Here is a 25,864-nt window from a genome sequence, read left to right as displayed (position 1 = left end):
GTCATTTCAGAAGGTTCAAAATGGCCAACTGTGTTGCCAAACCAAGATCAGACCACCTTAAGCTATTGATCCATCAAAAGTGGCCATTCCCCCAGTGGCTTGGAGGGAAGATTATGGGTCCGGCTGCCGGTTTTTGCTTCTTTTACTGGGGGTGGGAAGGGAGACTGGGGATGAAGGGGGGAGTGCACTGGCCTCTGAAGCCACTGAGCACTTCACAGATGCTGCATGGCAGGAACTTCCGCATGCCTGTTTTAATCATGTGTTGACTGATGCTAAGCAGACATGAGCTACCTGGCTGTGTCCATCTCGGTGCTGTCTCTTGCTGCTTGCTAAAATGGAAAAACTGACTCAGTTCTGTTCCATCCACCCACTCCCAAGGAAACCACACACAGATCCCCCCCCCCCACTACAGAGCTTTCCTCTGCTAACCAAAACGGATTCCAGTATTGGGATTCAGGGGCCTTTGTCTTGGAAGAAACATTTCTGTTCAGCACTTTAAAACAGAGATAGGAAGCTCGGGGGGGGCATGCCATAGAGAGAGCCTGGGATCTGTGCATGTGGCCAGCAAGGAGAAAATGCTTCCAGGTGAAATGGCAAAATGGCTTATTCAGCCTCAGCAACAAGCAAACAGCCAGTGGGGAGGGGAGGAAGAAGGCCAGCCAAAGGGACAGGCTCGTGAGGGTAAAAACCTAGGGAACTGCCTTACACCGAGTCAGACCAATAGTCTATCTGGTTCAGTATTGTCTACACTGACTGGCAGCAGCTCTCCAGGGGTTCAAACAGGGACTCTTTTCCCAACCCTACCTGGAGATGCCATTCAGTATTGGACCTGGGACCTTCTGCGTGCACGGCAGACACTCCGCCACTGAGCCATGGTGCTTCCACTAGCATGAGGAACAGCTGTTGGTCTACCTAGTGCAGCATTCTGGCCCCACAGAACATGGAGATGCCAACCCACTCCTCTCGGCTGCCCTCGGTATTGACCAGGTGTAGGGAACCTTTGGCCCTCCAGATGCTGCCGAGCTACAACTGCCCACTGGCCATGCTTGCTGGGGCTGATGGGAGCTGCACTTCGGCAACATCTGGAGGGCCAAAGATCCCCCACAGTCCACAGTCTAGCTCTCTGAAGGAGGCAAGGCCCACGGGGGGAGTCTTCTCTAAGGTGTCTCTAAAACCCCGAGCCAACACAGCTGATGGCTTTGAAGGCAAGGTGCTAAAAACGGACTGAGAATCCCAATTCTGTCCAGTTTGAGGTTCCCTGGTGCACAGTCATCGCTCCATCCCCTCCCACTTTGTGTGGCTTCAGGGTTTTTTTAACCAAACTTACAGATACCACACATTTCAATTGCAGACATTGTGAATGCACTTTTCCTGTAAAATACACATTTTTGATGCATGCATGTATAGGAACTTTGGAAGTTCCCTTATGCAGACCAAAAGTCCATCTAGCTCAGTACTGTCTACACTGACTGGCAGTGGCTCTCCAGGGTTTCAGGCGGTGACATTCCCAGCCCTACCTGGAGATGCCGTCGGGGACTGAACTTAAGAAAAGCCCTGCCAAAGGATGCCTGTGTGTCAGTTCTCATTGTTTCGCAAAGTGCGCATTTAATAAATTCATCTTAAAATAGAAACTGAATCAACTCCCCCCATCCCAACAATTGACTGCTGCCAGCCAGAGTTTGTGAGCTGCACAGAAATGACCAAGGCCCAAATCCTTGATCCAGGATTCTCTGAGACTTCATAGAATTCCTGGTATTTCTGAAGTGCTGAATTTCTAAAGAGGGTTGCATTCTGCTCCCCAGTGGAAAGAGTCATAGTACAAGAGACTGAAGCTCTCTAGACACCAACCTCAATTTATTTTGATAAGATAATGACTTCCTGCTCTCCTACAACCTACACAATTCCATCTTTCTTGGCTCACAGGAGGAAATTTCCTTGGAGAACAATGAATTCCTGTTCCTTTAAGGGAAAAAAACTCTGTATGACTGTACTTTCCTCAGATTTCTAACCTAGTTTCCCAATCCTCTGTGAAATGAGGCAGACAAAACCAGGCCTGAAACCTTATCCACCATCCCGCCACCAAACACACACACACACACACACACAACCCTAATAGGAGATGGAGCGTCCTTTCCAGCCTTGCAAAATGCAATGGACATTTAAGGCTGTGCCATTAAGATATATGCTGTTCTGACTGGGATCACAAGTTCTTTTCAGGATACTTGTGTACCTGTGAGCAGGACTGATGGGACATTTGAAATAGATTGCTACCCAGAGGTGGTTGGGAAAGCCGGCTCACCAGAACTCTGTGGCAAAGCATCTGCTTTGCATGGAGAATGTTCCAGGTTCCCTTCAGGTAAGGTTGGGCATAGCTCTCATCTGAAACCCTGCAGAGGAGCTACCAGTCATTAAGGAAGATATTAAGCTAGATGGACCAATGGTTTGACTCTGCATAAGGCACTTTACTATCTTCCTGTTAAATTTAGCCCTTCAAAACAGGACCTGAAAGGTTGCCACACAGAGGAGGGCCAGGATCTCTTCTCGATCATCCCAGAATGCAGGACATGGAAGAATGGGCTCAGGTGTCAGGAAGCCAGATTTTGACTGAACATCAAGAAACATTCCTAACTGTTAGAGCCATACGACAATGGAACCAATAGCCTAGGGAGGTGGTGGGCTCTCCAACAATGAAGGCACTCAAGAGGCAGCTGGACAGCCCACTGTTGGGGATGCTTTGAGTTAGATTCCTGCATTGAGCAGGGGGTTGGACTAGATGGCCTTATAGACCCCTTCCAGCTCTACTATTCTATGGTTATAAGGGTGGAGGCATCTTTGTGGCATGACTTACTAGCAGACAGAGACCCATTTCCCCCTTGGAATGGACTCCAAGTAAGTGGATGCTTCTCCACCCGTGACAACTTTCATGTTTCCCTTGGAAAGGCCTTTCACCGTCCGCGCTTCATCTGTGACAACAATGCCTGCCTTATTGTTCCAGCCCCCAAATTCACAGGTTACAGTGACCCAGTGCCAACATTAATACAAAACAGGCTGGAGGACAAAACACATTCCCATCCCAGGCATTTCAACACAGAGAGAGAAAGGGGGGGAATAGCAAGCATTCAGAGAGCTCAATGCCAGGGGAGGTGTTCTCATCACAGGCACTGATGAGGGGATGCCAGGGGGATTAAAACTTGGGAAGCTAAATATTGGATGATACGGAGCGGGCCGCTATTCTTCAACTTCGAGTTCCCTGATGTTGCTGGACTACAACTCCCATCAGCTTTGGCTAAGCTGGCTGGGGTTGATGGGAGCTGTAGTCCAACAACCTCTGGGGACCCAAGGATGAAGAACAGTGGGACAGACAAAAGCATTTCTTCAAGCAGTGGCAGCGCATAGCAAATCTATGGAATTTTCTCCCGCAAGAGACAGTGAGGGCCACCAACTTGGGAGGGCTTTAAAGGAGGATTAGACAAATTCATGGAGGAGGATCGGGCGATCAGTGGCTGCTACGAATCCTCATGGCTGTGTTTAACCTCCATTGTCAGAGGCAGAACACTTCTGAATACAAGTTGCTGGAAATCACAGGAGGGGAGCGTGTCTTGTGCTCAGGTCTTCCTTGTGGACTTCCCTTCGAGGCACCTGGTTGGCCAATGTGAGAACAGGATGCTGGACTAAATGGGCCATGAGCCTGATTCCAGCAGCCAGGCTCTTCTTGTTTCTATTGGGCTAGCTAGAACAATAGCCCCGGAGTGTATGTCAGCTGCACTCTTTCAGCCAACGCGCTCATCATCACACTCGCTCAAGCCCTCTGTGCCAGTGGAAAGCCCACTTGCCCATCTTAAACCCGCAAGCCAAGATGCCCATTTCATTTCCAGCTTGCTTTGTAGCTCCCACATGGTTAACCATTCTTTTTAATGCTTTGGGGGCAGGAAATTAGAACCAAAAGCTTATTTTGCTTTCAATCCTTTAATTAAGTGCAATGCAAGTCAAATTGTGGACATCACTGAGCCAGTTCCAAACCCCCCTGAATTATTCTTTTTTTTTGCTGACTCAAGTTTTCTAAGATAGTTGCCAGATGTACTTAAAACACAGAACAATGAACTTCAGAATATCATGGTTGAGTAGTATGTAATGAATGGCCCCTTTAAAAAAACATCTCAATCAAGAAACTCTTCTATTGAATGTTGACAGAGGGTCTTGATGAACACCTCTCTCTCTCTCCCTCTCCCTCTCTCTCATTTAGAATAAGGGCTGTGATTTTGTGACAGACCCAAGGCTTGCTAGCTAGTCTGTTGAAAGGGATGATCTCAGCCTCCCCAAAGGAATCTAACGGGGGCAAAGAGAGAGAATTAATTCCCTATGTTACTCTGAATCATGTTTAGCTTAAAATAACAAATGGTCCCAAGTAGTCAGATTTGGCCATAAAATGGTTTGAAAATTATACTTGTCTGACTACTCACCCATTTTTCTGACATTGCCCCATCCCAACACATACTGGCTCTGCACCCATTTTCCATATTGTTTGAGGCTCAGTGCTTCCTAGTAACTACAATTCCCATCATGCTGTGCCCACATCTTAAAGGGCAACCAGAAAACAAGGAGATAAAAGGAAGGGGAGCTTTGGGGGTATATCCATGAGATTTTGCAAAGGAGCTGGATTCAGTCTGCTTCAATGCCATTGGCCACATATCCTCAGGGTACTTCCCTGCAGGACCCCAAGTCTACAAGAAGTTTAAAGCCAGGGGAAATAGTGCAGGGTGGTGTTTTTTTTAAAATGCCACTTTAAAATGAAAACAAATATGAACTGATAAGGGCCCTTTTGGCACAACCATAACTCAGCAGCAGATCATCTGCTTTGCATGCAAAAGGTGGCAAGTTCAGTCCCCGGCATGCCCAAGCAAGGCTGGGAAAGTCCCTTGTCTGAAGCCGTAAGGCTGCTGCCAGTCAGTGCAGACAATACTAAGGTCTGACTTGGTGTAAGGCAATTTCTGTCATTCCTAATCTCTTCTTACAGTGGCCAACCACATAAAACTGTAGCACATATTTCATTATAATGGCCAGTTCGGAAGAAAGTAGCAGTTTTCTATGTTCTTGTTTAATTCAGCCCTTTCTTCAGAATGATGAGGACTAGAATCTTACTTTATTTTTAAGGAAAAGGCCATAGCTCAGTGGCAGAGCATTTGCTTTGGATACAGAAGGTTGAGGTTCAAGCCTCAGCCTCTCCAGGTAGGGCTGGGAGAGATCTCCTGTCTGAAATCCTTGACTGCCAGTCAAGTGTAGACAGTTAGATGGACCAGGAACCTGACTCAGCGGAAAGCAGAGTCCTGCAGCCTAGATCATAGGAAACATGGGGTTGTTTTGTTCTCCTGCCTCTAGCCAGACTCCATCCTGGCCTGAATCCTCCGGTGCCAGCTTCCTACAAGATTTCCAGCCACTGGGATCTGTGGCACAATCCGTTGGGAACAGTCTCCTCTGTGGTTTCCATTCATCCTTGCATGGAACTCCCTGGTGAATTCCACTGCTGGGGTATCACTTGCCTGGTATACTCAAGAGGAGCATTGAGGAGGCTTGTTTTGCGTCAGTACTATCAATTTCAATGGGTCTTCTCTAAGTAGGGCAGGCACTGGATGCAAGCCAGCATGCTGCTGCAGACTTTGCAGGTAGAACAACAGCAGAGCTTGTTTGCTGAATGAGGCCAAAGGGGGCTCATCTAGTCCAGCCTCCGACTCTCACGGCAGCCATCCAGTTGCCCCAAAAGGAAGCCCGCAGGCAGGACCTGAGCACAACAGCAACTCTCCCCTCCTGCGGTTTCTAGCAACCAGTATTCTGAGGCATGCTGTCTCCAGCAGTGGAGGGAGAACACAGCCATCTTGGCTGGCACCTGAAGATAGCCTCCCTCATCCCCCATGAATTTGTGTAATCCTTTTGAAGCCATCCAAGTTGGTGGCCATCGTTACTACCTGACCCCATAATTTAACCACATGGTGTGTGACCTCCCACCTCCACCCAAGATTTGCCCATTTGCTACCGGGCCAAGTTCAAGGTTCTAGTCTTGGTGTACAAAGCCCTATACAGCTCGGGACCAGGATACCTGAAAGACCGTCTTACCCCTTATAAACCCAGTCGATCACTGCACTCTGCAGGTGAGGGCCTCCTTCGGATACCATCTTATCAGGAGGTCCGTTCTGCACAATATAGGAAACGGACCTTTACTGTAGTGGCACATACCCTGTGAAACTCCCTCCCTTAAATATTAAAGAGGTACCATCTCTGTTGAAGACCTTCCTCTTGCAACAAGCCTTTTAAGTAGAGACCTTATCCTAGTCTGTGTCTGTGTTGGAATTGCTTTTAATATGTCTTTTAATATCTTTAACCCTTTTTTAAAAAAATATGTTTTTAAAGTTTTTTTAAAATGTTTTTAACGTTGTTTTGTTTTAATGTATTTTAAGGTCTTTTTATGATGTTTTAAAGTGTTTTTAGTGTTTCTGTTTGCCGCCCTGGGCTCGTGCTGGGAGGAAGGGCGGGGTATAAATAAAGTAATAAATAATAAATAAATAAGATGGAATAGTCTTCGTAACCCAAACTCAACCTTCTGCTTAGCAATATAAGGAAAAGCTTGCATCTGGGTCAGGCCAGCAACCCCTCAGTCCATCCTCCTGTACTCACAGTGGCCAAACAGAAGGCTTGATGGGAAGCCCACAAGCTGGACCTAAGCACAGCAGGACTTGCCCAGTTTTGAATGCCAGCCACTGGCATCAAAGGTAGGTTGCCCCTGGGCATTAAGGTTATGTTTTCACAGTAGACCTCCATAAAGACAGCTCGGCTGCTGGAACAGGCCAGAAGCCCATCTAGTCCATCCTCCTGTCCTCACAGTGGCTAACCAGATACCCCAATGGGAAACTCACAAGCATGACCTGAGCACAACAGCAACTCTTTTCACTCACTATTTGAGCCTGGATTCAGACGCTGGGCCAGAATTCTGATTCACCCGCACATTCGTCTCTCATCTCCCAAGCAATTTTTTAAGAAAGCTGCCACAAAACTCTTCAGGAGACTCCTGTTTCCAATTATTGAGCTGTATTATTGAGCTCTACGTCTTGCCACAAAAATGTCTCCCTTAAAAAACACACACACCACGGATAACATATCCTGCATCCAAAATTTTCCAAGTAATGTCTTAACCATCAACACCATGAAATCTGGTTTTATCATCAGGGCTGGCCGGAAGTTCTCAAACACATTTACCCCACTAGAAGGGGCGAAGCACCCTAGTTCTGAAAAATAAGAAGGCGCGGAAAGCAAAATTTACCTCTCCCGCAAAACCCCCAGTTAAGATCTATATGTGGTAAGAAGGGCACTCTGCATATGCTGTCTTAATAACTCTGTCGTTAGAATGTCTAAACAGCATTAATCCGCAACCAGAAGTTCTGCCTGAGCTGAAGTCAAGCATTCTTCTCTAGAAGCATAGAAAAACAATTTGTACACAGATCCTTGGGCCATTGGGTTCAGTATTGTCTACACTGACTGGCAAGGACTCTTCAGAGCTTCAATCAGGAGACATTGCCAGCCCTAACTGGAGAAGCCAAGGAACAATTTGGAAGCTTCTCAGCCAATGAGCTAAGGTCCTTCCCCTAAAAATTAAGATTCTAGTCCTCATGGTTCTAAAGAAGGAGCTGAACTAAATAGGACTGGAGGACATTGCCTTAAACAGAGTCAGACCACTGGTCCATCTGCCTCAAGACTTGGAGTGCAAGGGTATTTTCTTATATACATGTCGCTCATTTCAGGACTTGAGTGTATAAGAACTTTTTCTGCAAGGGCTGCCTATCTGGCCTTGATCATCATTAATTCCATTTGTTTGTTGCCTTATACAGAAAAGCCTCAAATTAATTTAGGGTTGTATCCAATGTTAGCCCTATTCAGAACAGTCCCATTGAAATTAATGGATGCACTTAAGCCATTAACTTCAGTAGGTCTACTCTGATAAAGGCAAGTGTTGGATGCAACCCTTAAAAAATGTACAGGGTTGCATTCAGTCCTACTCAGGACAGATCTCCTGAAATTAATGCATCTAAGTCAAGCATGTATATTAACTTCAGTGGGTTTACTCTGAGTGGGACTAGCACTGAATACAACCCACAGTAGAGATACAAGAACATCAGCCTGACAAAAAACTTGAATGACACCACTACAGTGCTTCACACAGGACAATGTCAGAACAATGTCAGGAAATCCTGATATCTCAGCTCCCCCAAAAAAACACACTTTGGGATTATCAGCACAAACCAAACCAATTAAAATATGCCCACCAAAACAGTGCAGGGGAGGGGGGGGAATCAACAGCCAAATGCCTAGAAGAAGCAGAAAGTCTTTCCTCTGGTGTTGAGGAGACTTGCTGGGCACCAACTTCATGTAGAAAAGACTCTCCCTCTTATCCCTGGGGAGACATGGAAAGCAATAAAATTCCTTGCCTCCCTGCAAGAAGTTACATCTCTCTCACCAGTTTATTCATTCTGTAAAGCACGTTTTAGCATAATTTTAAAGTATTTCTGTGCAGCACCTTGTGAAGAGTACAGAGATAGCTTCCAGAAAATAAATCAGTAAGTCATCAGTACGCCCCGTTTCTATAGGATGAACGCATTTGAACTGAGGCTGCACACAAACCATGCATTTAGCGCATGTGGATTCCTCCAAAGAATCCTGGGAACTGCAATTTGCCCCTCCCAGAACTACAGCTCCCAGCACCCTTACCAAACTAGAGCTCCCAGGATTCTTTGGGAGGGGGAAGTCAGGTGCTTTATATGCAGGGAGCATATGCCAGTTCATTATATTCTACATGCTTTACATGCTATTTTAATTACAGGTAGCTGCATATTTATAATTGGGGTTTGTTCTTGTTGTTTTGCAGTTTGCTTCTGTTTGTTTACAAACTGCCTTAGTATTTCTACGCGAAATGAAAGACAGTACAAATATTTTTTAATAATAAATGCTCTATAGACGTAACTGAGCAAGAAGAACAAAGACCCGTGGTGGCTGCATACCATCTTTAGTCATCTTCCTCAGTAGCCAGCATGGTCAATGGTCAGAGATGATGGGAGCTAGAGCCAAAACATCTAGAGCTGACCAGGTTGGGGGGAAGGCTGCCAAAAGCTATCCCATCAAGGCTTCAGCCACTGGCTAAATATTGAGGGGCATTAAGAGGAGAGTTGGGCAAGGTCACATCATCAGGAACATTAGCAGGAATATCCAATGAGAGGGCTAGTGTGGCCTAGTGGCTAGAGCTTCAGACTGGGACCCGGGAGATCAGAGTTCAAATTCCTATTTGGCCGTGAAGCTCACTGGGTGACCATGCCATGATTTTATCCTTGCAACAACCTTGTGAGGTGGGTTAGACTGTGAACCTCACAAGGTTGTTGCAAGGATAAAATCGGGAAAGGGAGAACTATGTTTGCACACCACCTTGAGCTCCTTGTGGAAAGGTGGAAAATTAGATTAGATTAGACTCGATAGATGTGGTGTCCTCCAAATGTTGTTGTTGGACATTACCTCCCATCAGCCCCAGCCAGCATAGCCAAAGGGGGAGAAGGATGGTGTCATACTCCAGTGGGTGCCCTCAGGGCTAGGGTCCCAATCCCAGAAAGTATATGTCTCTTAGCAAAACACTCACCAATGCAGGCAGGGTTGCAGGAACAAACTAACCAAGGTCAAGAACAGAGAGGCAGCCTAGGCCCAAAACGTGATCCAGAGGCTAGGTCAGGCAACAATCCAAGGTCAATATCACAGAGAGTTCAAAGCAGAAGCAACAGATACTAGAACACAAGGAGACTCTTTATGAGCTGTGTGAAGACTCTGAATCCATAGATGCATGCTGTGTTGTCCTTCCTCAGCCCATTTATTTTACCAGCAACCCCACTAAGGACTAGGATGCCTCCTCCTCCTCCAACTCCAGGGGTTCTTCAGCAGGTTTGTCTCCCTCCCCCCAGAGGGGCTCCTCAAGGGGCTCCTCAGCACAGATCCCATCAAACAAGAGGAGCGTTCTCTTTAAAGTAGGAGACAGGACCACTCAACTCAATTGAGGTACCCTAGAGTAAGGATAAACTGGAATGCTGTGTAATAAGTTGTCAATGATGGAGGGGGATGACTCTCATGGTCAAGGCTCAGATAATATGGCTGGGTGAGGGGATGGAGAGAGAGAGAGAGTCCATTCTAGGCACATAAGAAGAGCTCTTCTGGATCAGGCCAGTGGCCCATCTAGTCCAGCCTCTGGTCTCACAGTGGCCAAACAGGTGTCCCAAAGGGAAGCCCACAAGAACCACCTGAGTGCCAGAGCAGCACGCTCTCCACTTGTGATTCCCAGCAACTGGTATTCGGAGACAGCAGAGGTGTCATTGATCTCAGCACAAGAATTCCCTGCGTAGTTCAGTGTCACATAAACAGAAGTCATGTCCTTCAGGACAAGAATGAGGGACCTCAACAACTCAGATAAAGAGGAAGAACATTCCCACCATCCTCTCCTAAAATGCCTCTGATCAAGTCACGACTGGTTCCAAGTCCTGTCTCCTGAATGCACTCTGTACATGCTTCCTAACCGTAGCCAAACCCAATCTTAGAGCACCAATGAGGAGCAGCCAACTAGTCAGTGCACTGTAGCCAAGGTCTCCTTGGGCTCTCTTCCCTTGCCTTTGGCTCTCTTCCTTCACTGCCTGGTCTTTACCTCTGCTACATATTTGTTTCCTGGATTCTGCAGCCTGGCCAAGCAGACACAGTGGAACAGGCTGTGTCACCCCTCTAGCAGACATCACAATGCATTCCAGAAACTTAGTCCAGCTGTCAAACCTGGGTCAATGCCCTGTTGGATTGCAATCCTGCTGGGCACGCTTTCGACGCTTGAGCAACCCAATCCAACTCAAAATCCATTGCAGACTAAAACACACACATACGTACAATGGAGGCTCTATCCTATCTGTGATACTTTTTCCAACCTCTCAATTACTCATACTTCCATGCTTATGTTCTCCAGATCAGTTTGCAATTTTTTAAAAAAGGTTCTCATGAAAATCCATCAAAATTTTAGTGCAAATTTCTTCTAATGTACGTGTGTCTCTATGCAATCTTACCTAATATACACATTTTTGTAAAGCAATTTTCCTGAATAGATTGTATTACATTATAATTGTGATTTTGATTTATTACCTGATCTTCACCCTAAGGTCCCAGAGAAGGTCACAACAATTTAAAATACAACATTACAAACAGTTCTAAGCAAATAATGCATTTTTGCTTGTTATTCTCACTCATATATGTATTTTGCACTTAATCCAAGCACAGCATTTTTATACACATTACCTGGATTGGAAAATGACATCACAAAATTCAGAGAACTGCAAATTTTGGAGGAGGCCTGTGCTTCACATCTTGCATTGTTTGGGAAAGTGTAAAGTAGATGGATTCACATTTCAATGAGAACTGAACCAAATTTCTCTGCCTTCCTTAAAAAGAACAACCTGCTCTACAAGGAGGGATGGAAAGATCTGCCAATTGGGGCTCTCTCATTTTCTCATTTTTCCAGTCTTAAATCCAGTTCTCTACATATCTGCAGCAATTTGCAAAAAACATTTGGAATAAAAATCCTCACAAAAATTCTTCAGTATTTTAGTGCGAATTTCTCATACTAACCACATTTTTGTATGCAGTTCAACTAATATAATGCAGTTTCATATGTTATTTTCACCAGTATATTCATTTTTGTGCACACTTTCCCCTAATATGTTTATTTTTGTAATAATTGCTTGGATGGCGAACTGCATTGCAAAATTCAAATAAGTGCGAACTTCAAAGGAGGGCTGTGTTTCAGTTCGCGTATTTTTTCCCTGGAAGTGTGAGTTTGATACATTCTACTTTAAATGTGAACTGAATCTAATTTCTCCCCATTCCTTCATACAAGAAGCCCACTCCCCAACATTTCTCCATGAGCCCCTGATCTGAACATGCCTCCTGATTGACAGAGATGCAAATCAAGAGCAGTGACTCAAGCAGAGGCTCAAAAGACAGACTCAGAGGGCAGACCATTCTGTTGCACTAGATGTACTTGGATTGTGCCAATACAGCAGAGGCCGCAGCAGAAATACCATAGAAACATAGGATACGGCCTTAGACTAAGCCAGACCCATATTGTCTCTGAATGGCAGTGGTGCTCTAGGCTTTCAGACAGGGAGTCTTTTTCCAGCCCTACCTTGAAGAGGCCATTGTGAATGAACCTGGGACCTCCTGTGTGCACAGCAGATGCTCTTCCTACTGAGTTGTGGTCCTTCCCCAAGTGCCCACCGCCTGCAGGGGTAGGCAAGTGCAAGGTTGCAAGGCCCAGACAGGCACTCATCTGGAGATACAGCAGACAGCTTCCTCTGCAGAAGGATGCTTTCAGTTTATCCAACTGATGTCTGAATCACAGCACACTCGCTCGCAACCCCTTTGCAGAACACCAGCATGCTGGAAGGCTACAAATGTGTGGAACTGACGACGCTGCATTGACTCACGTTTCTGTGTGTTGGAGTATCCACCTTTGGAGTGGGAGTTGTGTCTGTGGCTGGCCCCAAATCACGACAAGCCACATCTCCCAGTGCTGTCCCTGTGACATCATAACCTCCCTCTGCGACGCCTGAGGCTTCCAAGCCTATCTCTCGACACATGCGGAATGGCCCAAGAGAGGCAGACAAAAGTAAATTCACATCACGATGACTCACTCCAAAGGAATCTTAACAGCGTCTGGATCAGGATTCAGTTTCCATCTTGGTTGATTCTAATCTCTTTACAGTTTCCTCAAGAAGCTTCCAGATAATCTAATCTCTCTCTTTTTCCTCCCCTTTTCTGCTATTTTTCCATGTTTAGAAAATGCTTCAAGTTAAAGGTGTGTGTGTGTGTGTGCGTTTTACTTCCAAACCCTTGAATGTTTTTTTGACTGTTTTCTCGTGGGACAGTTTAATACACTACTCTGTGGAAGGGGCCATGCAGGTTTGGGGGGGTTCAAAAAGTTCTGATCACCACCCAACAAACCTCATTTTACCCCCACCCCATTCTGTGAGACAGCTGGGCTGCGGGGCCAGGGCAGGTGTGGGAAACCTTTGGCCCTCCAGCTTTTGCTGAATGACACCTGCCAGCAGCTCTAGCAAGCGTGGCCAGGGATGATGAGAGCAACATCTGGAAGCCCAAACATCTGGATTTGGGCTTGCTTTTAACCTGCTGAAATCGGGCCAAGGTGTGCCCATTTATCCCAGGCTGTTTACCATACATTTAAAGCACATGGTTTCCCTGAAAGAATCCTGGGAACTGTAGTTTACCTCTTAAAGTGTTGCAATTCCCAGGACCCATAACAAACTGAAAGATACTTGAAAGATTGTCTTACCCCTTAAATACCCAGTCGATCACTGAATAGGAAATCCATTCCACACAACATAGGAGATGGATCTTTAGTGTTGTGGCGCCCACCTTTTGGGAATTCCCTTCCTTTTAAATATTAGACAGGCTATCCAAGAGATAGGTCTCTTGTCTTTTTGGCGCTTACTGAAAACCTTCCTCTTTCAACAAGCCTTTTAAGTAGAGACCTTATCCCAGTCTGCGTCTGTGCTGGAATCACTTTTTTAGATTTTTTTAAAGCTTTCTTTTAAAAAAAATTTTTTTTAGAGATGTTTTGTTTTTAAAGATGTTTTGTTTTAATATGTTTTTAAAGATGTTTTGTTTTAATATGTTTTAAAGTCTTTTATTTTTAAGATGTTTTAGAGTGCTTTTAGTATTTTTGTTTGCCGCCCTGGGCTCCTTCTAGGAGGAAGTGTGGGATATAAATTTAATTGATTGATTGATGATTGATTGACAAACTGCAGTTTCCAGGATTCTTTGGAGGAAATAATGTGCTTTAAATGTATGGTGCGCATGCAGCTTTTGACTGACTGGAATGTGTCCTTGCACGGTAATAATTCTTCTTGCTCACCTGGATGAAGGATGGTGAGGTGTGTGTGCATGTGTGTCTTTCTGTAGAAACCTCTAACTGTTGCATGGCTAGATTTTAGCCTCCTGTACAGAGGTATGGGTCACATCCGCTGTCATGTCCACTTGCTTCCAGAATTGTATAAATGGGACTTTAATGGCACTCACAGTGCTTTTACTCAGGGCATCCCGAAAAGCTACACTTGTGAAGTCATAAGGAGACCCACCCCAGCCAGATCAGGCCAAAGGGGCCTGTCAAAGTCCAGCATCCTCTTGCCACAGTGACCAACCAGATGCCCCCAAGGGAAGCCCATGCAAGCTCTCACTACCACACATGAATGTTTTCTTCTGAATATCGTTTGCAACCTCGATGGTTATATGCATCCCAAAGAAAGCCGCATCCCAAATCCTTAAACCTACAGCCTCTGGTTATGTGGAATATGTAATTTTGGCTAAACATAAAACCATGACTAAGAGGTAAGAATGAGAAATGTGTCTTGTATTTCATATATATAAATGTTTCCACCAACAGCTCTCTACAGAAAGCCTGAAAGCTGAGTGGGAGGGCTTCTCCCAACAAAAACCTCTTATTCGGTAGTCGCTGAGGGTTTCATCCTTCGAAGTTGGCACTCTGCATACCACCACCGCAAGCCTGTAATATGAGGTCACTTCCAAGAGCTCCCTCTCTCTCCTCCCTCCCTCTCCCATCCATGCCTACTCAGGGCCTTTCATCTGCCACATCTGGATGCCTGGCACACAGTGGGATCAGAGAAGACGAAAATGGGAATCAGATTTATTTCCCTGCAGCACCATATCTTTTGCAAGCCAGCTTGCAAAATTTAGGATGGGTTGCTTACTCAAATAATATAAAATCAGTTAAAAAAATAAAAAGCAGCTGCCCAGACTGATTTTTTTTATTTATTTAGGGTTGTATCCAGCTAAGTTTTTCTCAAGGTAGATCCATTAGTCGTGTTCATTAATTTCTGGGGGACTGAAATTTCAGAGGAGGCCCTCTCCTGCAGAGCGCAGTGATCACTTGGGTATATAAGAGAGAAGACAATCATTTAGGTATGCTGATCCCAGAGCTTTTTATGCCTGCACCAGTACCTTGAATTTAGTCTGGTAGCTAACCAGCAGCCATCATGGTTACGCTCAGCTTATTCAAAGGTCAGGAATGATGGCCGTCACGGTTCCTTGTGGACACAGGTTCCTCATGCCTGGTTTGAACACCCAGAGCAACAGGAGACACAGCAACCACGCAGGCCTCATGATGACCATTTATGAAACTCAAAGCAACTTACAACATTAAAAACAGACAGAAAAACAAGAATAACAATATCCTAAAATACAAAAGACATAAACAACACAAGATCCAACTCCTCCCCACCTGACTAAAAACACACAGAAAAAATAATCTCTAAAGGCCTGGGTGAATAATTTTTGCTTTTTACCTGTTGCCTAAAAACAGGCAGTGATGGTGCCAGGGGTGCCTCCCTGGGGAGAGCATTCCACAAGCAGGGGACCACCACTGAGGAGGCCTGATCGTATGTTGCCATCTTCTGCGCCTCCCTTGGAGCACACAGAGAAGGACATCAGATGATGAACACAGGGTCCAGGTTGGTTCATACGGGGAGAGGCGGTCCTTGAGGTATTGCGGTCCAAAGCCATACAAGCCTTTATAGATCAAAAGAAACCCTTTGAATTTGGCCCGGAAACTAATTGGCACCTAGCAGAAACTGATTGGTAGCCAGATCCTACACAATAGTTGGCCTGCAACAGGACTCATTGATGTGATGCTAGACCCTAAAGCATTGCAGCTGCAGGGCGAGATAAGCGCACTCCTGCTGTAAGGTCTGAAGAACATCTCTGTTATTTTGTCTTCGTCCAAAATGAGACCACGTGGGGCTCCACAGTTTCTAGCAAAAACACCATCCCTGCTGTGTCTTGTAATGAAAATGATTCTATGCATCAAAGAGCACCCACTACAGGGGCTGCTGCTTATGTTAGTGGGCAGCCTCACAGGGCAGTGACACATTTGTGTTACTAGGCTTTGCTGGAAGGGGGAGACGGAGAGAGAGGGTGTGCTGGTTTATTTTGTGGGAACTAGGCATCTTAATTGGGTGTTAGAACAAATTAAACCAGAACTATCATTAGACGCTAAAATGATGAAACTGAGGTTATCATACTTTGGACACATCATGAGAAGAAATGATTCACTAGAAAAGACAACAATGCTGGGAAAAACAGTAGGGAGTAAAAAAAGAGGAAGGCCAAAGAAGAGATGGATTGATTCCATCAAGGAAGCCACAGACTGAACTTACAAAATCTGAACAGGGTGGCTCATGACAGATGCTCTTGGAGGTCACTGATTCACAGGGTCACCATAAGTCGTGATCGACTTGAAGGCACATAACAGCAACAACAAGGCATCTTAATTGCACAGATTGTTCCTCTCTGGATGAACGTTCCTATCAGAAGAACCCTGGTGGCTCCGTGGCAGAGGACCTGCTTTGCTTGCAGAAGGTCTCAGATTCAATCCCTGGCATCTCCAAGTAGGGCTGGGAATGTCCACAGCCTGAAATCTGTGAGAGATGCTACCAGTCAGTGCAGGCAGCACTGAGCTAGGTGGACCAGCGGTCTGTCTCAGCAGAAGGCAATTTCCTATGTTCATGTGCTTCCAATGCATCCATGAAACTCACTGGATGGTCCTGGACAAGTCACTCAATTAGGGATCAGTTTGGGGGCTCCCCATCCCCCCAAAAAGAATTAGCAAACAAGGTCTGGTCTGCCAAAAAAACTCTGGCATGAATTATGGAATCCAGAATGGATCCTGCAGTCCGTGCCTGGGCTCCACAACACAATCCACATAAGGACCTCCAGACTTCTCTACACTCAGACAGAGGCCTCCAATGAGGCAAAAGGATGAATGGAGTCACAAAAGCATAGTTCCCCGCTCTGGGGCCCACCAGATGTTGTTGAGCGACAGCTCCCAGTGGCCCCAACAGCAGACTTAGTCAATGATCGGGGATGATGGGAGTTGGCCTACAACAACTTCAGAAAGGCACCAGGTAGAGGAAGGTGGTCTTAAAACTTGCATCAAAGTCTTCAGAGAATGCATGGGGGGGTGTCCCATCCACTGGCCATGTGCTATTTCCAGACCAGTCCTAGAAGCCACTGAAAACCAACAAGGCCCAGATCCAATCCAGACAGTGTTCATTCCCTTGCAGGTGGAGTTTGGGAATCCAGCTGAAGACTGATCTGGGGTGGAATTTGTCACTGACTGTGACTAGTGTACTTCACAGGACTGCCGTGGGAATAGAATGAGATAACTCCTTAACCCAGAGGTGGCCAACTTTGTGGAAACCTGAGGCCCTTCAGATTCCCAACTCCCATCCACCACGTCAGCCAGCACAGCCAATTGTCAGGGATGATGAAAGCTGGAGGCCAAGAATATCTGGAAGAACCCAATTTTAACCACCCTCTTTGGGGAGATCTTCTAATACAGCCTTTCCCAACCTTTGGGTCCCGAGATGTTGCTGGACTACAGTTCCCATAATGCCTGACCATTGGCCATACTGGCTGCAGGGGCAGATGGGAGCTGTAGTCCAGCAATGTCTGGGGACCCAAAGGTTGGGAAAGGCTGCTCTAATATCTACGTTGGCTGGAATCTGGAATACAGTCCTGATCAGCCTTCCCCAGCATGGTGCCTTGAAGATATTGTAGACTACACCTACCATCAGCCCCTACCAGCATGGCCAATGGTCAGGGACGAGGGGAGTTGGGATAAGTGCAAATTTCAAAGGATGGCTGTGTTTCGGTTCTCAGATTGTTTCAGAAAATGCGAATTTTATTGATTTGGCTTTATATGCGAACTGAATCAGATTTCTCAACCATCGTTAAATGGAGATTCCTGCAAGGGCAGGCTGGTAAAAAAAATATAGAAATTATAATAGGAGAGTGCGCACAGAGGAATTTTTTTTGAACTCCATAATATTTGAATTCAGGGTCATACAATTATAAGTAGTAGTTTTCCTCTTGGGGTTGTACCCAAGTGAGTTTTACTCAGAGTAGTTAGTATTTAAAGCCAAATTTGTCAAAGTCACACTTTCCAAAATGATATGAGAACCAAAACACAGTCATCCTTTGAAATTCGCACTTATTTGAATTTTGCAGTGCAGTTCACCAACCAACCAATGTTTACAAAAATGCATCTGTCAGGGGGAATGTGCATTAAAATGACTATTATTTATGAAAGTAACATACAAAAATGCATTATAGGGAAGATTGCTTGCACAAATGTGTACATTAGTCAAAACTGCACACAAAAATGTGTTTATCACACTGAAATACTGGAGGATTTTCATGAGGATTTTTTTGAAAAAATCCTCAAATTGCTGCAGAAATATGGAGAACTGAATTTAAGATTGGGAAAATGAGAAACAGAGGGAAGCAAATGGACAGTTCCTTGCACCCTTACTTCCGTTATGCCTATCCATTTCAAAACCTCTTACAGCTTGTTGAGTTGGGGTGACCAGAATGGTACACAGTGAGTTGTAGCCACCTAAGTTCTACTCAGAGTAGACCCATTGAAATTCATGGACCTAACCTAGGCATGCCATTCACTCCAATGGGTCTGCTTTGAGTAGGACTAACATTAGCCACATCAAGGATTGATCTCATGATGCCACATCTATTTCAATGCCAGCCCCATTGATTTCAGCAGGATGTACTTCCGAGTAAACGTGCTTAAGTTGGCAACCTTGAACTTGGGAGGTGGCCACTCATTTCCTGGTTTCCTTCTCCAGTCATTTAAAGAGGGCCAGGTGAAATAAACAGCAAACCAGCCCCCAAAAATCTTTGGAACATTAGGAGGAGACTTGGTTGCCAAGATTGTGACTCCTCCTCCTCCTGCCACCGCCTCCCACTTCGTGTCTACGCATCCAAGATTCCCCTGGAAGGTCACCAGAAGATTCAGAAAATCCTAGTTTGTTACAAAGAGAAGGAATTTGTGTCTGGCTGCCATATTATTTATTTATTTATTTGATTTATATCCCACCCTTCCTCCCAGTAGGAGCCCATGGCAGCAAACAAAAGCACCAAAAACACTTTAAAACTTCATAAAAACAGACTTTAAAATATATTAAAACAAAACATCTTGAAAAACATTTTTTTAAAAAAGCTTTAAAAACATTTTTTTAAAGAAAAGGTTTAAAAACATATTAAAAAGCAGTTCCAACACAGACGCAGACTAGGATAAGGTCGCTACTTAAAAGGCTTGTTGAAAGAGGAAGGTCTTCAATAGGCACCGAAAAGATAACAGAGATGGCGCCTGAGTAATATTTAAGGGTAGGGAGTTCCAAAGGGTCCGTTCCACCACACTAAAGGTCCGTTTCCTATGTTGTGTGGAACAAACCTCCTGATAAGATGATATCTGCAGGAGGCCCTTGTGATGTTCCTATATATTAGTGTATATATGGTAAGTGCTGGTTGTTTAGAGTATACATGGTAAGTAGTGAAAGAGGAGGGGGAGTGAATGGGCAATAGAATGCTTGATGATTGGCTGAATGTTTCAAATGGCTGGCGGTATAAATGAAAGGATGACAGGTAAATCTGGGGGAATGTGAGGTGGTGAATTGTGGAATCTGGGGGGAGAAGAGAAAGAGTGGATTGCTTGGTGGGGTTTAGAGAGTTGTTTACCAGGAGGGAGGTGGAGTTCGGATTAGTATTGAGTAAAACCATATGCTTATGTGCCTTAAGAAGAAATCTTGTTAATCTTGTTAGCTTTCTTATCTGTAATAAATACTTAATTTGGTTTACCAAAGGCCTGATCCTTGGCTGGGGTTTCACAGACCAGAAGGGAGGGTAAGGTAATGACCAAGGCTGAAGGGGAACTGTAACAAATGGTGGCAGCGGTGAAGAGGGTAACAATACCAGTATTCAGAGTCTCTGGGAATACTAGTATTGGGACGTTACTGGTGGTTGCTTAGCAGGGGGATCTGTTGAGATCTGTGCTAGAGCGGGGAGAGAAACCATAAGTGAGAGCGGTCCGGACTGGTGGAGTCCCTGGTGGTGCCTAGAGACAGGCAGTAACCACGAGCAGGTAGGAACCTGACAGGGAGAGCCAGGGAAGGACGCCTCACAGCCCTCACCTGCAGAGTGCAGTGATCGACTGTGTATATAAGGGGTAAGGTGGTCTTTCAGGTATCCTGGTCCCAAGTTGCATAGGGCTTTGTAGACCAATACTAGAACCTTGAACCTTGAACTATTACCTCCTGTCCTAAATAGTTTGAAGAGACCCACCCAAATGTCTTCATGTTGAAGGAAACCTGACTTTCAGCAGCACTTGGTTCATACCCACACAATTTGGACAAGGGCCATAGCTCAGTGGTAGAGCACCTGCGATGCATGCAGAAGGCCCCAGATTCAACCCCCAATGCCATCTCCAGGTGGAGCTGGGAGACAGCCCTGTCGGGCACTCTGGACAGCCACAGCTGCCAGTCAGTGTAGACAATACTGAGCTGAATGGGCCTATGGTCTGACTCAGTGCAAGAGAGCTTCCTATGTTTCCAGGACCATATAGCTCAACAACGGTCACAAGCCTGTCTGTATCCAAAGTGTTCTACAAAACTACACCTATCACTTTCCCTTGGCTGCTGCTGGTACTTCAGCACCTTGGGCAACTCCTTGAAAGTTCAGATAAAAACCTGGAGCAGATTCCACTGCCCCACTGACAGGAGCCACATTCACACTTATTTAACATTTATTCCACTTTGCACAGTCATGGCTTCCTCAAAAGAATCCTGGGAAGTGTAGTTTGTAAAGGGTGCTGAGAGGAGTTAGGAGACCTGTGTCCCCCTCACCAAGCTACAGTTGCCAGAGTGGTTTAACAGTACATCCCTCTTCCCAGAGAATGCTTGGATTTGTAGTTTTGTGAGGGGAACAGGGGTCTCCTAACAACTGTCAGCCCACTTGACAAACTACACTTCCCAGGATTTTGAGGAAGCCACGGCTGTTTAAAGTGGAATAATAGTGGAATAGATGCCTGGTGTGAATGTGGCCATGGAGCCACCAGCCACACTGCTGGCAACATCAGAACCAGAGTCCTACTAGACCAGGCTCAAGGCCTGTCTAGTCCAGCTACCTGTGCTCACAGTGGCCCTCGAAACTGCTGGAGGGAAGGGGGAACGAGGATCTACTACAGATTGCAAAGGAAATGGAGCTGGTTGTCACAAATAATATACCCAATAGCCAGGGCCAGCCCAAGGCATTTTGCTGCCTGAGGCAAAGACAACATGGCATCCCCAATCCATGTAAGGGTTCCATCCACTCCTCATCCTACCCAGAGTAGACCCATTGACATGAATGGACAGGGTTCATTCTTTTCAATGGATCTACTCTAAGGAGGACAAGGAGTGGCAGCAACCCATTGCTTTGTGCAATAACCGGAACTTCCCAGTGCCTCATCACCACCACCACCGCCTGGAGAAATGGAAGGCTCCACTCACACAAAAGCCGATAGGTGGGCCTGCTTTGGAAGCAAACATTCTGTCCCCCCACCAATTAAAAATGATCTCTCTCTCTTCTTCGCAAATGCAAATAATTTAGTCCTGAGTAACCAAAGGCAGAGACCCTCCGTGGCGCAGAGTGGTAAGCAGCGGTAACGCAGCCAAAGCTCTGCTCACGGCCGGAGTTCGATTCCAACGGAAGGAGGGAGTCGAATCTCCGGTAAAAGGGGTCGAGGTCCACTCAGCCTTCCATCCATCCGTGGTCGGTAAGATGAGTACCCGGCATACGCTGGGGGGTAAAGAAAGGCCGGGGAAGGAACTGGCAATCCCACCCCATATATATGGTCTGCCTAGTAGACGTCGCAAGACGTCACCCTAAGAGTCGGAAACGACTCGCACTACAAGTGCGGGGACACCTTTACTTTAACCAAAGGCATCTTATGTAGAATGCCAATCAGTACACAACTGGTTAGGAAGGTGGGGATGAATTTAATTCTTGCCCTGCCTCATTGTTCTCCTAGGACCTAGAAGTTTTATAGTCAGGAAAATCAACACAGCAATCATCAACCACTTCTATCAGGGCCACTTCTATCAGGGCCACTTCTCTGCGTATGCCATGGGTCCCCTGTCACTCCTTTCTGCTATGCTCAGAGACACACCATAACGGGATTCAAAGCCCCAAAGAACTCCTTGATGAGCTTCAGCACTGTTTCTTGGAATTACGATTCCTTGGTTTCAGTGGGGAATTCCTTGCAGTTACAAAGCATCCTGGTTCTAAAGACCCGTTTTTTTGGGCACACGGGGCTTGCCTCTCACTATAGGACATCACTGCCCTTTCCTTGCACTGATGTCTCATGTATTCTTCAAAGGACAAGGCTCACGGAGGTTGCAATGCCATCGCGAGGCAGATGTGGCAATGGAGACCAGATAGGGTTCCCATGCATACAACTGACCGCAGGCTAATTCATGTCCTTCAGCGAAGCTGTTTTGGGAGTCATGGACTTGGCAGTCTCTTTGCTGCTCGGGGCTAGGGCGAGCAGAGTTCAGGCTTTCGGGATCTACACCGGTATTTTTACAAGAGCCCTGAGATCTACCATCCAGAGCTAAATAGTGGACAAAGTAGGTGGAGGGTGCCTTCACAAATATACTCAGCCCAGGAATTTGTGAGGAGGGCCAGAACCCAGCTCACACGTCTTTCTACACAAAAGCTTGACTCTTGGTGTCACCACCACCACTCAACACTTTCTTGTTTGGCAGTCTCATTAAGGGGGAGAAGACTTTCAGCTGTTGTCGTTAGGTAACAGGGAATTAGGAACCTTGCAGATCTACTGAAAATCACACAAAGATCAGCCAGATCTCCTTTCTGCAATATCTGGCTTAGCGGTTCTCAGAATATTGAGTCAGGGACAATCTGTCCATATCAGGCCCTGTAGCAAGCAGCAAAATCTGTTCCCTCCCTTAAGATTTTGAGACCTGCAATACAAACAGCTATAATTTGGGGGAGCGAGGCTCTTCTCAACAAAAGCTTACGTTGCCACAAAAACTGGCCTCAGACCTACTCCCTGCTATAACCAAACCAAACTACATAGAAATGCATACATGTAACTTCCACTCCTGGTCCTTTCACTTGTTTCCTTCCTCTGTTATCTCCTAAGAAGGCAGGCACCTTCCTCTTTATACCCTACAAAGCACCGGGGCACCGATGGCGATAAGTAAATACCTAAATAATAAGACAAGAGAAGTCCAAAATAATCATTTCTTGCAAACGTCCTCAGTCATAACGTTCCAGCATTTACTGATCTCCAAATCAACAGAGCAACTTTATTTATTTATTTATTTTTAAAATAACACTATTCCAGAGATGCTTTCCCTAGAACAGTCCATCTGCATTGGCTTCAGTCCTGGGCCTGTCACTGATAGAACATCTCCCCATCACCACAATCCAGGGCAACAAAGACAAGGGGAGATTTTTGTCGGTCATCTATCATTAAACTGAAGTCCATCAGATCTGGGGAATCCACAATCTCCTGCGTTCGTCTCCAATTTTCAGCACAAGGACCATGTCCACAAAACTTCACGGAGAGTACATTAGGGGGCGTCCGTTTTCTAAGTTCATTTGAGTTTGCAAAGTCCCTGCCTTTGATCCCCAGATTGTTCCTTGGGAGGGGGAGGAAAAGTTTGCATCTGGGCACAGTTATGTGATGAAGAGACGGCTGCATGGAACAGACCATTGCAAATATAAATTATTTTCCGCAACAACCTTTATCCCTCCCTGTTCTTCCCCATAAAATGGAAAAAGGAAGAAAAAGCACATTGCATTTCTCCCTTTCTGCCCCCCCTTGACAAATGGCATTTAAAGTATTTAGGCTGCTAAAACTATTTTTGAGGGGGGAGGCGGGATGCAGAGGGGAAGGACTGACAAACATGCCACAAAACATCATGCAAAAATGAGATTTCCTGCTGCTCTTGTAGTCGCTGTTGGATGTGTAAAATAAAAATAAAAAGGGCAATCCAAAATCCATGCACAACCTCAATCTTCTCCATCTAGGAATCAAGTCTTAACAAGGCCAAGCAGAGGGAAATAACCACATAGCCCAAAGGCTTAAAGTGGCTATTTTTTGTTTTTGCAGAAAAGAGCAATCAGAAAAACAAACAAGAATCTGCATCTAACAAAAACAAAACTATGCGTTATCTGGACCACTTACCTGCATGGCTCTGGGCGATGGAACAGAGCAGACACAGCACTACACTCCAAGGGTGGATGGACCTCCTCAGCACCCAAGTCCTCTTTTTCCATCTTGTGTGAGTATCCATGGTCCACCGAGACAAAATAGGGTTTTTAAATTTTGTTTTGTTTTTCTGAAGGGGGCTTGTGCAAAACACGCAACCTCAAGGCTGGTGGATTTTTCTTCTTCAATAATATATGTATATATATATATATATATATTAAATATTAAGACTCCCCTCCCCACCCCCCAGAGGAATGTTCCCTTTATGAAGCCATGAGTGTTGATGCTTGGGTTGGGAGAGAGAGAGAGGCTGGACGTTTCCCTCCAGCTGCCTCTCTTTGCAAAAAAAAAAAAAAAGTTTGCACAACGTTTTGCTGGTAGTGGCTCTCGCTTGCTTGTTTGGGAGGTGTTGCGTGGCTGTCCCGTTCCTTAAAGGAGTTGCACGGTCCCTCTTGGCTGTCTTCCTTCTTCACCTCTTCAGCCTGTGCCCCTCTGTTTGAACTGCCTTCCGGGGTGCCTTTCTGCAAAGTGATGTTCCCCTCTCCTTTCCCTAAACTGGGAGTGAAACTTTTCTCTTCCCCCCCCCTTTTCCCCTTCCCTTCTTTCTTCTCTTAAAGCAGATCAGGATAGGCTGTCAATCCAGAGGTGCTGCAGCCAATCAGGGCATAGAAAGAACACCAGTCCCCACCTTCTCTTTCCCTCGGCAAGAGGGGGAGGCGAGGGAAGAGGGGAGGGAGTTTGCAAAGAAATTTTGTGTGTGTGGCACAGAGAGAGGCCTGCTCGCCCCACCCTTCCAGATTTCCCTCCAACCAGATATGAGAGCTTGAGACAGAGGAGCCCCCAGCGGGAAATTTAAATGCAGACATCAGAGAGCAAAAATTGATGCATTAAAAACAAAAAACAAAAAACCCTGAGAGCAAAATTAAGGAATGCAGGGACTTAAGAAATAAGATTAAGACTCAGACCTTCGGTCCATGTAATGCAGTACTGTCAACACTGACTGGCAGCAGCTCCCTGGGGTTTCAGGCCGGAGACATTCCCAGCTCTACCTGGAGATGTCGGAGATAGAACCAGGAGGCTTCTGCATGCAATGCAGCTGCTCCGACACTGGACTGTGACTCTTCCCAGTTAATAATTGTGTTTCAGGATTGGCAGCACAGGAGCAGGGCACGTTCTCAGTCTTACCTGGAGACGCAATTCGGGACCAAACCAGGGACCTTCTGAACACAAAGCAGATGCTCTAACCACTGAGCTACGGCCCTTTTCCAGCCAGGGATGGACAAATCTCTCTCTCTTGCTCTCTCTCGCTCTCTCTTGTGCAAATTTCTCCTCATGTGCAAATCTTTTGTACAGTTTTGCCTGATACACATATTTTTGCAAGACATTTCCCACAACAACAACAACAATTTATTAAACTTCTATCCTGCCCTTCCTCCCAGAAGGAGCCCAGGATGGCAAACAAAGAACAGAACACCAAAAACATCTTAAAAACATTTTTAAAATAAAACATCTTAGGAACATCTCTAAAAACATCTTAAATAGCAATTCCAAAACAGATGCAAACTGGGATAAGGTCTCTACTTAAAAGGCTTCTTGAAAGATAATATAATTTATTGTACATGTTATTCTCACTAAGGCTGCAATTCAATACAC

At 45.6% G+C, this 25,864-nt stretch overlaps 1 protein-coding gene across 2 annotated transcripts in view; it reads right to left on the bottom strand.

Annotated features, from left to right (window-relative positions):
* The window catches only part of COL5A1 (collagen type V alpha 1 chain), a 175,639-nt gene extending 150,858 nt beyond the window's left edge, over window positions 1–24,781 (bottom strand). For both annotated transcript variants that reach the window (XM_061604403.1, XM_061604404.1), the window contains exon 1: window positions 24,188–24,781. In XM_061604403.1, coding sequence (XP_061460387.1) covers window positions 24,188–24,296 — 109 coding nt within the window. In that variant the 5' untranslated portion in view covers window positions 24,297–24,781. The remainder of the gene's footprint in view (window positions 1–24,187) is intronic.
* Window positions 24,782–25,864: the final 1,083 nt, after the last annotated feature.

The sequence above is a fragment of the Rhineura floridana genome, chromosome 20 (assembly GCF_030035675.1).
Source record: "Rhineura floridana isolate rRhiFlo1 chromosome 20, rRhiFlo1.hap2, whole genome shotgun sequence".
NCBI lineage: Eukaryota > Metazoa > Chordata > Lepidosauria > Squamata > Rhineuridae > Rhineura > Rhineura floridana.
The sequence above is the reverse complement of the archived record's forward strand: the minus strand, read 5'-3'. Positions and strand labels throughout refer to the sequence as shown.